The 11,443-nt window shown below is 38.3% G+C and overlaps 1 protein-coding gene across 6 annotated transcripts in view; it reads left to right on the top strand.

Moving 5' to 3' along the window:
* The window catches only part of LOC102231735 (protein TANC2), a 156,606-nt gene that overhangs the window by 92,583 nt on the left and 52,580 nt on the right, over positions 1–11,443 (top strand). For 5 of the 6 annotated variants that reach the window (XM_023340300.1, XM_023340299.1, XM_023340298.1 and 2 more), the window contains one exon: positions 3,864–3,980. The exons of the other annotated variant lie outside the window; for it this stretch is intronic. In XM_023340300.1, the coding sequence (XP_023196068.1) occupies positions 3,864–3,980 (117 nt within the window). The remainder of the gene's footprint in view (positions 1–3,863; positions 3,981–11,443) is intronic. 6 annotated transcript variants of the gene reach the window in all.

The raw sequence follows: 11,443 nt of genomic DNA, 5'->3' as shown, positions 1-11,443 counted from the left end.
AAAACTGACACCCCTGTTTCTGATACTAGCCAAAGAAATCAGCATGTAAATCGGTTGGACAGGCAGAAACGTCAAGCCTTTTTCAAGTGACAGTCACTGTGATGGCAGTCGATGTGGCCATGAAAAACCTGGATTCCCTCTTCTTCTTCCGCTGGCTGTCAGCTGTACTTTTTCTGTGGCATCTGTGCTGGCTCACTTCCTGGATGTAGTCAATTAACAGACTTCTCTCCAGTCCATAGCTGCACAGTATTAACACTTCAAGAATGGCAGAGAATGCTTCTTCACATAGATCTGGAGAGTTCACTCGGCCAGGAAGAAGCCGAGTTTATTTGTAAGGCCGGGAATTTACAGATTCGTCAAGATTTCTAAGCGTTTAAGTTTTTGCAAGAAGAAGGGGTTATTTTTAACTTCTTAATTTGGTCTTAAAGTTTTACTTTGGGATGTTTCTTCTATTGAAGTTGGTTTAGATCGTTTCTGTCTTCAAATTTCTTAGTGGTTCTAATCTTGGTCTTAACTTTGTATTGGCCTATAACTTGATTTATGTTTATTTCGCTACAAATATTTTAAGTAGCCACAATCATTTTTGCAGCATCTCAATATGGTTTAAAGTTTCTGTCAATTAGAAATTTTTATATAATTTTTATATATATAATTATATTTTTTATTATTGCATTTTAAAATTTCAAACATTTTTGAGTAATCATGGATCACTTAAATGACCCCATATTTTCTCCTTCCAGAGTGCTGTAATTCTTAAATTTTAACTCGTGATGTTGGTATTTTCTTTGAAATCTTTATTGGATTTTTTTTTTTTTGCAAATAATCTGTTTCTAAAATCTTGGTACAAGATACAATAGCAGACACTCAGAGGCGTCTGCCTCAATGGGTCTGGGCTGTTTTTGCACCAAAAATGGAACCAATACACTACTAAACAGCTGCTTATATGTTTATGCATGAACAGTGTACATAATAAGGAATAAGGCTGAAAAAATCAACTAAATGTAGCAGGTCTCATAGTAGAATGGAGTTGCAGGATGGTTTTTTTTACCAGTTGAACATCATTATGCCAGCATCCTGATTGGAGGTTTTGTCACCTTGCCGATGTTTCTTGTGAGTACATCTGTGTCTATTCATGCCTCTTCAGAGCTTTTACTATGCCTGGAAGCTCTCTTGTTAAGATAAAATGAAGCATTCTTGGTAATGTCACCCAGTATAAATCTGACATATCTGGAAAGTTGAATTTGTAATGTCTTATAGTGAGACAGTGGGAGTCTGCAGCCTTGCTTTAATAGAAAGGATGATGGTAATAATAGTGGCATTTAGTAATAATATTTATTTCTTGTAGAGCATGTACTCTGTGTGCATCAGTCTCTTCTGATTCAGCTTATATTTATAAAGAACGCCTGGCTCTCTATCCATTCACTACAGGCTGATACATTATCCTGACATTAAACATAACATGAAACCCAATTGTGAGTGTGGAGAAACTCATTCAAGTCGTGCAGTCATTGTTCATTGAGCATATGTTTAAGTTGCTGCTCGTGGCTCTTTGCTCACTGCTGACTGGTTCAGCGCTGCGCTTCTCCGCCGGATTGCTTTGGACATGTGCGCTCACCCATAATGGTTAACAGTTGCAGGGTACAGTACATAATCTATCCTAAAACCCTTGTTTAACCAAATCAGTTGATTAAGAGTAAATTATGCTCAGTTGTTACCCATCTCAAACCTCCATGAGTACAGAGAGTAGAAAAGGTTGGAAATAAAAAAAAGCCTCCCATCTAGGTTGGCCCCAATTCCAGAAAAAGAATCACAATTGACCTTTTCTCCTTCTTTGCAAATAGAATGAAAGTGTCATAGATTGCGAACGGTTTTAATAAATCTCAGTATTATTAAGTTTGGTCAATCTAAATCTTTTACATTTTGATGTCAAAGATCATCAAATGGAGGACAGATTAGTGGAAGTTGTTAATTGAATCTTCAGTGTTGTGTCTACTGTCTTACATTGCATTAAAATTGTTTTTTTTTTGTGTATTTGCACAAATATAATAAATATTTAGCTTTAATGGTCTAATGGGCCATATCATCAATATACATATATAGCCTATTTATGCCAAGTACCTCAATGTGTCACGATGGGGATGTTGTGTTGGGTGTGATGTGCATTGATGGTTTTCCCCCACACAGCACATTTTGCATTTAGACTAGAGTAGAGTCTCTTTTCACAGCTTTTTTATCGTCATTTTCTGACTTTTTTAAGCCTGATGACCAAGATGTTGTAACACAAATGGTTTAAAACTAGTGAAGTACTCTTCAAGGAAAATTTAGCCCCAAAAACATATACTAGCAGCAATTGGATACTGGTGTAGGAATTTATTTTCTTGAGATAAGAAGCACTGTGACATTTTAGTACGGTACTTTGAGATCTTGTGACATTCATATTGAAAAAGTTTTAACAGACTGGTGTATGTTTTGACCTCCTCGTAGTGTTTTTTGGAAATTTCAATTTCCTCAGCATTCAAAATATTTTTTTTCTGGTCTTCCTGCTGTGAGCAGTCAGTAATTACTTACATTAGGAAAAAGGTTGAGGTCATGTTGCGTGTATAGCAGTGATTCCAAAACAAAGTTTTACTGTTTCACAATAAAAATAAATTACAGAGTTAGCAGATCTTAAGCATATTATATTAGCAACTAAGGCAGCGATTAAGACGACAAATATTTCTTAAAGCCTTATGAGATTCTCATAATTTGTCAAATTTACCAAATCCAACATGTGCCATCCAACATGATGGAAGCTGAAAGCCTAAAAAGATTAAACTCAGCCACTTTGCTGAACTTGTTGAACCCTCGTTTTCTGCTGTAAGTCTTTCACTCCCATCCTGAATGAGCTGCAGACATTTTGTCAAAAGTAGTTTCCTCTGAGTTAACTTCTAGCATATTTTGTGTTCATCTGACTTCATTTTATGCACCACAATGTAAACTGCTTACTTTGGGATCCTTCTTACTCACACCAAATAGTGTAGTTGTTTTTACATGGTATGATGAGTTCACTGATCAGACAAAGATCAGGTGTTTGAGTTTTCAACCATCCGGTCACTGATAATCAGACTGAAAACCGTCAGATTGTGGTGCATCTCTAAATCTTATCCTTGTTGAGTTGATTTAAGAGAACAGGCCACGATTTTCACTTTGCCTCTGAAAAGTTGTTCCACACACTGAAAGGACGCACTGACTGAAGATTATGGCTGCCATTGTTTACACACAACCACTAACAACCCTGTCTTTGCAGCAAAGCTATTTTTTTGTGATTACATCACAACTGCCACCCACATCTTTTTCTACTGTAAATTTCCCATTTGACACTTCAGTTTTGCGCCGGTGGACGTCACTGACATTCTTGGTGTGATTATGGACCCAATGGACAAAACACACATACTCCTCTTTATCCATTAGGTGCGTCTTTCCTGGACCGTTTCTCTGTGTTGTGAGGTAAATGTTGGCCAGGGAACACGGTGTATGGAGGTATTTTTAGATTTCGTCAGTGGGCTGATGTTATGTGAGGGTGATGCTGGTTTCTTTTGCGCCCGTTTCCTGATTGCCCATGCGCCATGTTTACTCATGCTTGAGCTTTGTCAAACAAAGCTTCATAGAAAAGCCTGCAGGATGTTGTCATTTTATTAGTGTGTTGCTCCAAGTTCATAAGCTCTCTGTCTCCCCCCTCTTTCTGTCTTGTCCCTGTCACTTCTCTCTTTCTTGTCCTCCACCATCTCCCTATTGAATGCGTGTGTGTCTGTGTGTGTTGTCTCCTTCTCTTTATCGATGTATATGTGTCTGCGTGTGTGTCTGCATGTGCTTTCTGCTCCCAGCCCCACTGCGGAAAGCAAAGTTTGTGGAGAGCCCTCGCATTCCACAATCAGAGCTTGGCTCCCCTACACACACCTCTGCTACTGCCAAGAATACAGACCTGGACACATACTGCCCTGGTAAGTTTTTTTTTTTTTTTTTTTTTCGCCAGCTCATCCCTCGTTTCGTTGTTTCTGCATGTTGTGTGACTACAGTACAATTGTAGAAGCACAAAATCAGACTGGGGAAAACTTATCTGTTTGACAGATTTTCTGCTGGAAGCTGTAAGATGAAAACATGGCTAAGATCATTAATCAGATAGCTTTGCCTGTGCCCACCCTCGCTGCCTCCTCCCACTTTGCCTCTTTAATCCTCCCTTGCTGCTTTCTCGGAGCTCATTTGAGTACCGCCGCCGTTTTCTGTTAACTTCACTGCCGGCTTTTTGCTCGTTAATCCCGCAGACGGTCCAGTTTCCTATCCACCCCCCCCCACACACACACACACACACACATATACACACACCCCTGCTGCCATGGACAGCCCTGTCAAACCCAACGCTCTCCTCCCATCCTTAATCAGGGCGGACATTAAAGCAGTTTACTTGAGGACAGCGCTCTGATATATATCTGCTTTCTCGTCTCGCGGTTTTGGCCCGCGCTCTTGTGTCTTGTTGGCTCAACCTTTGTTGGCTTTGTGGACCTCAGCACTTCAGGCCAGGACTTAATACGTGAGTGGAGCAACAATGGGGGGCCTCGGGGCTTACCTTGTGTGATTTAGGAAAAAATGGTTGAGAGAGCACTACCCGCCTTCTCCGTCTGTCGGCCCTTTCTGCTGAATTTCTGCCCAGTGGGAATTCTAAGTATGTGATTTACAATGGAACGTATTTCAATTTGATGTTAAACCTCTAGACAAATTTGCAGATTTGTTTGTTTTTTCATTATTTTTGTTTTTGCATGGCTTGTATAACTCTTGACCCTCTCTTTATTTTGCATCATTCCTGTGAAATAGACTGTGACATATGAGCTATGAGCTGCCAAGAGCTGCTGTAAGATGTGACGTATCAGGGATGAAATGGTGCTCTGCGCTACAATCGACAGAGGAAGCGGTTGATTACATTCAGGAATTCTCTGCGTGTGTGGAGTAATAACTCAAGCTGAAAAGCAGCCGGGAGGACTGGGATGAGTTTTTTTCAAGGGTGAGTACTCATACCTCCCAGGTGGACAGATGGAGGTCTGAGCTCTTAACAAGGCCTCCCTGGCATGTGTAACAGCAGGGCGGTGACTTAAACACTTGATTGCTTGCCAGTCCACACTCTGCTGCAGCCGCTGCTGCTTCTGACATTGACTGTCGCCTGGAGGAGTGTAGGTGTCAGCTGATGTATTTTTTTATTATTATTATTATTTATTCTTATGGCCTACAAAAAAAAAAAAAAGACATTTGTGGGCTCATAAATATTGCGAATATTTTGCAAAATGGCTTGTGAAATTTGCCACAAGCAATCCATCATTTATAATGGATGGAAAGTGTTCATGATGATGTTGGAGAGAAGCTGTGCTCTAACAGTCTGGAACAGCCTCAGACTACAAATAAAATCCTCTGTTTCCTGTATGTTTTTATGTCATGTAGTGGCCTTGCTTTGAGCACAGTTCAGCCTCTAAAAACACTTCAGAAAACAACAATCATCTCAAAAAACTGTACAAAGCAATGAGTTAACTCATGTTCATGTTCAAGAAACCAGTTTGACGTGATTTGATTCCTTCTAACTACATTCATCTGCCAATTTATTAGGTACACCTTCGCAGTACTGGTTTAACACCCCTTTACTTTTAAAACCGCATCATTCAGTTGCTTAAAACATTGCTCTGAGATTTTGGTCTGCATTCAGAAAATGTCTTCACGCAATTGCTGCATATTTGTTGGCTGCACATCCATAATGTTCCACCACATCCCAAATGTTCTCTGTTGGATTGAGATCTGATGACTGTGGAGGCGTTTGGATATCAGTTAACTCATTTTCGTGTTCAAAAAACCAGTTAGAAGTGATCTGAGCTTTGTGTTTTTTGTGATCTGACTTCTGCAATAACCAACTGAAAGTAACCATCAGGTAGCCCTGTGCTCATGAAGAAATTGATATGATGAGACACAACTTTCAGGCAGGCTGTGGCATTGAAATGATGTTTACTTGGTAGTAAGATCCAAAAGTGCTAAGAAGAATCCCCCACACCATTATACCACCACCGGCCTGATCCATTAACGCACAGGATGAATTCATGTTTTTATGTTGTTTACTCCATATCCCAGATCTACCCATCTGAATGTAGCAGCTCATCAAGACTCATTAGACCAACGAACAATTTCCCAGGCTGTTAGTGTTTCATTTTGTCTAACCTCTTTGAATTGTAGCCTAAGTTTCTTATTCTTTTTTCTTTCCTGCACTGTAGCATGTCTGTTTAAAGGGTCAAAGTGTTGTGTGTTCAAGAGTATTTTGCATACCTTGGCATTTTCTTCTACACAACTGCTTATTTTCTCTTTCTCTGTCCATTCTTTCTAAACCCCCCAAAAAAATGTTGTGCTTGAAAGTCCCAGCAGATAAGCAGTTTCTGAATTTCTCTGGCACCAACAGCCAGTTTAAAATCACTTATATCCACTTTCTGGTTTGAGCTTTTGCAGTTTGCATTCCCCACTTCTATATAGATGCCTAAAGCATCTATATAAATGCTGCAGTGTGATGGACTGAGTCACTACTTATGTAAGCAAGCAATTTAACAGATGTACCTAATTAAGTGTCCACTGATTATAGCAATGCAGTGGACAATAGACTATCAAAATATGCCAATTGTTAAAAATTCTATCTAAATTCGGATCTGCTTTCTGAGTGATGTGACAGTAGAAAGGAATAACTCCTTTTCAACATCATAACCAGCTACAGGGTTCCATGTGTAGAGACATAAAATTTGATAACATTAAGTGGAAGCTCTGAAGCCACTGGAAAATGTCAGCGTTATTGCAGCTAAGGCTTAATGTATTCTTACAGTGCTTGTAATTGGTTGATATCTTCACTTTCACTCTGCTATGGTTTCTTTTCTCCACTCAAAACCCTAAATGCTGCCACATGAATGACTGGACATTTATGGAGGCTTCTTCAGTGCTAATGTAACCAATTGTTTCCTGCTTAGAGTCTTAAGTGTAGGTGCAGGGATCAAGCTTTAGGCGCTCAACTTTAAACCCATCACTCACAATAATACTGTAGATTAAGATTTCTCTTGTCACATAGGGACATCATTTGTCAAGAGACAAACTTAACTTTTACATTTTTGATATTGTACTCCTACGGTGAAGAAATTCGTAAATTAATGAAATAATCTCAGGTAGAGATGTCCAGTAAATGTGGACAGTGTATTTGTCTGCACTTTTTGAGTTGGAGGAATTTTTTCTCCATTTGATAGTTAGAGATGCACCATGAAACTGTCTGTGGACAGGAATTTGATTAATTCCAGCTTGATCAGCTCTGATTGACTGAAATCTGTAAAATCGTATCTTGTTCCAGTCCTTGACTGCACCACATTCAATCACTTGTGGGTCATGTTGACAACAACATACTATGATGGATAGTAGAAGAATACTTGGATGGAGCTATTTACAAAATAGTTGAAGTGTTACATGAAGCAATAAGTTAGAGCACAGAGCTAATTACAAGAAAACAGTTTTGTACAACAACATGTCCGAACATATCTACCGTATGACTGCAGAAAAGTGAAACTTCCAACATAAAACTGGAAGGCTGGTGGCAGTACAAGGAAGTTTCTCTGTTTCGTCTGTCTTTGGTCATGCTGATTTTGGAAATGCCAACTGTCTTTTAGAAATGTCAAAGCTAAGATTGTATACAATACATGGCACTTTAACAAAAGCACCTTTTATATATTCCTTAAAATTAAATATTAAAATTTTAAACAGTTATGCAGATGTATATTACACAACCCACTGGGAAAGCAATGCAGTTTATCCCAAAGAAACAAACACGTTCTTCAGTATGGATAAAAACTCTCTAAAACTTTGGTGTCTGAACATATAATAGGTCTGCAGTGCTTTGCTTATTGATTTGTAGCTTTGTCCAAAATAGTGTAAAGATTGAAGCCTAATCTCGTGATGAATGTCATTAGTTCACTGACACTTAAAGTCCTGGCTGCTGATTGCTTTTGTGCTTTTATTTATAAAACACCTGAAGTGGTGTTGCACAGATAAGATCTGAAATTCGCTCAGCAGGAATGTGAATTTCCCTCATCTGATCTTGTGCTCCCTCTTCCATCACCTGGTTGTGAGGAATCCGTGCTTGTGTTGGGTTTTGTGCTTTATTTTTACCTTTTATTTCTGCATTTCTTGAGCTGTATTTACCCTGGAAGATTTTTTTTTTTTTTTACATCCAAGTGAAGTAAAATATATAGTTCAAGAGTTTAGATGAAATCAGAGCCGCCATTTTTTTTCTTCTTTTTCCTTCCCCACCTGCTACCTGGGCCTATTAATACTCTCTCCTGTCCTGTCCAGTTCCCCCGCCTGCAGCACACATGCTTCTCTCTGACTTTTCTCCGTACAATGGGGAAGGGGGCGCGCCAGGTCTGTGCACGGCCGGACAGAAACAGATGCGCTCTTGCACCGAAATGCATTCCTAGCTGCGTGCAAAGATAGTTGCTATGGCAACCATCTGTCTCTTTTGCAGCTCTGGAATCCGATAGAGAGGAGAGAAGTGTGTATATGTTAGGTGGGCTGGTTAAAAAAAAAAAATAAATAACTGTTTTATGTTTAATGAATGTTTATTTTCTGCTTTGCATTTCTTGTCATTAGTCTCTGATGAGAAATGTCTGAATTCTTTTAAAATGCCTGTTCCTTTCCAAGGTGCTGTCAACGCGCTTTGAAGTGGTGTAGATGCTTGTTGTCACAGGATTCAGTAAGAGGCAGTTCATATAATTGCAAATGGTATTTAAAGAGCAAAACATAGGCACTGGAAATAGAAAGAAATCAACATACAACCCCTACATTATGGTAATGAATCGCTGTTGAAAGCAGCTCATTTGTATTAGTTTGAAGTAGGCTGTGTGACATGTGTGCGACATGTTTTTTTGTTTTGTTTTGTTTTTTCGTTTGCAGTCAGACGTTTTTTGGTGTTGATTTGATGCGACGGCTCAGTGTTCGTGGAAAAACTGGGTCTCGACATATGTTTGCTACTGGTATTTTTGGAGGGTTAGAGTACGTACAAAGGGATTGCCTGTGTTTATCTTACTGGGAGTTGCTGTGAGCTCAGACACCCAGATTATGCCGTTTGATATGGGAGATTTCTCTCCCATATCAAACGGCACATAGACAAGGGGTCGGCCAGCAGCTGGCTGCGACGGAGATGCTGTGATAAGAAAACAGAAACTTTAACGGGAAGATAAGTAAATGAAGCGACAGGCAGAAAGTCTGCAACATAGACTAAGTGGTAGGCATGCGGTGCACCTATAGAGGTGGAAAAGTTGGACAGAGCTGCTGTTTGATCTCGTTCAGAGCCACAAGCCCCCCAGGAGCAGTTGACTAATCACTGCTAATGTATTCAGTCCTCACAACTTGCATACTGTCAACTGGAAAGCCTTCCCTCCCTATGTGCAGACACTGGCATAAAGATACAGCAGCTATTGCATTAAAAATGTACAAGTATATTAGTATTGCTCCACAAGGATTAATGTCCTAAAAAGAGATGAAATGCAGGAGGTGATATATGGGGGGGGGGAATGCATCTTTCAAAGCTTTTTTTTAAAAAAATGTATGTTATTTTTGCAGTTTAGGGATTGTTTTATTTTATTTTACATTTTTTAGTCTCATATTCCAAGATAGTTTTTCTTTGTTCCAAGACATTTTGTCATCGCAATGCCTTTAATGTTCTTTATCTTTTTTTATCTGATTTTATTTGATTTAGAAACAAATTATATATCATTTTATGTTTTATCTATATTTTTGCTATTCCAGACTTTTTATATTGTTATGTATTGTACCTTTTATGCTTATAATAATCTATTAGCTTAGAATTTTGTCAGTTTGATGGTTGATTGTATCCAAGTTTCTTTTTTAACATCTGCATCACCTCTTTGTGTTACCTTTGGTTATATTAGAAATATATTAATATATTAGAAATAAATAAAATATGATTGATTGGTTAATTCTTTGGTAAGAGTACGACTCTTGTTCAGATTGTTTTAGCATCACAGAACTTGACTGTTCACTGTTAATTTGACAGCAGAGGTCAGACAATTGGCCTTTTTCTTTTGCAGACATATTGTTTGAAGCTCAATGTGGCCGATGGTCAGTACCTTTCATTTTATTAAGCTATTTGGTTTGTTATTTAATTAGGGAAAAAAAAGACGTTGGCTCAGAATGTTGCCGGTTTCTTTCTAATGAAAAGTGCAGTAGTGGATTTAGGTGTCTGGTGTTTTGTTATTTGTTTCTGGAGACATGTCATATGGCTCAATATTATTACTATTATTATTATTATTATTAGTTTTTTAGCTCTTATCATAAAAAAAATTAATTTTCACTCTCAGAGACAGTTAAGCATTCAAAAGCAACATGTTTCTTTTTCAACAGCAGTATATACATACTAGAGGAGTATATAAATGTGACATTCTGCTACTGTCTCTCCTATGTTGTTATAGTTTTCTTAGACCAGTGTTTGCTCATGTTTGCTTACTGCACAAGCATAACCTCAGAGAGGAGAACCACATTAGCATGTGACGCTGCACAAAGCTAAGTTCACTTATTTTCCACAACATGTTAATTCACTTTTACTACTAACGTTGTATTTAAATTACTTGCTGTAAAATTTAATCAAGCTTTTCTATAATAAAGGTTCACCATGTTTATTTTTAGCAGCGAGTCTGTGAGCATCCATCGAGTGGAACGCAAACAAGAACAAGTGTATGAATGGTTTGTACATAACAGTAGTGTGTGTGTGCAAGGTGGAGCGCACATCTCGAGGAGAGCAAAACATACATGTTTAAACATGACAGTCCTGGCTGTTTCTCCAAAGAGTTATTAATTTTAAACCTCATAAACACTGAGCTTTGTAATAATTTTGCTCTGAGACCAGAAAATATTCCTAACTACAGCTAACTTGCAAAAGGCTACAAAGTGAAGCTTAAGGTTATGTAGGTCCTTTATTTTTTAAAACAAACTCCTGACATTGAACAAAATAAAAATCCCTGTTAAAGTTAACGATGCAGGGCTTAACATTTTCCCAGATGTTTTTTTTTTTTTCAGACTTTAGCACACGTACACTGAAGACAACTGTGCTCTAACATAATTCAGTTTAATAGACAGAAGCAGCGTGCTGCCCATGTTTCTTAGAAATGTTTTTGTACGTCTGATGTAATATTCTAATCATTAATGTCAGATTTTCATCAGCTGTTATGTGAAAATCATCATCACTAACACCAGTAAGGGAATGAAAGCGTCTGCATGTGTGTAGTTATTGCATATCATGTTTAATTTAGTGAACTGAGTTACTGAAATAAATAAACTTTGAATAATATTGTAATTTACTAAATATGGCTGGACTTGTTCTGGAGAAACCTATGTT

This window comes from Xiphophorus maculatus, chromosome 10 (genome assembly GCF_002775205.1).
Source record: "Xiphophorus maculatus strain JP 163 A chromosome 10, X_maculatus-5.0-male, whole genome shotgun sequence".
Taxonomy (NCBI): domain Eukaryota; kingdom Metazoa; phylum Chordata; class Actinopteri; order Cyprinodontiformes; family Poeciliidae; genus Xiphophorus; species Xiphophorus maculatus.
Note: the sequence above shows the minus strand (reverse complement) of the source record. Positions and strands in the feature narration are given on the sequence as shown.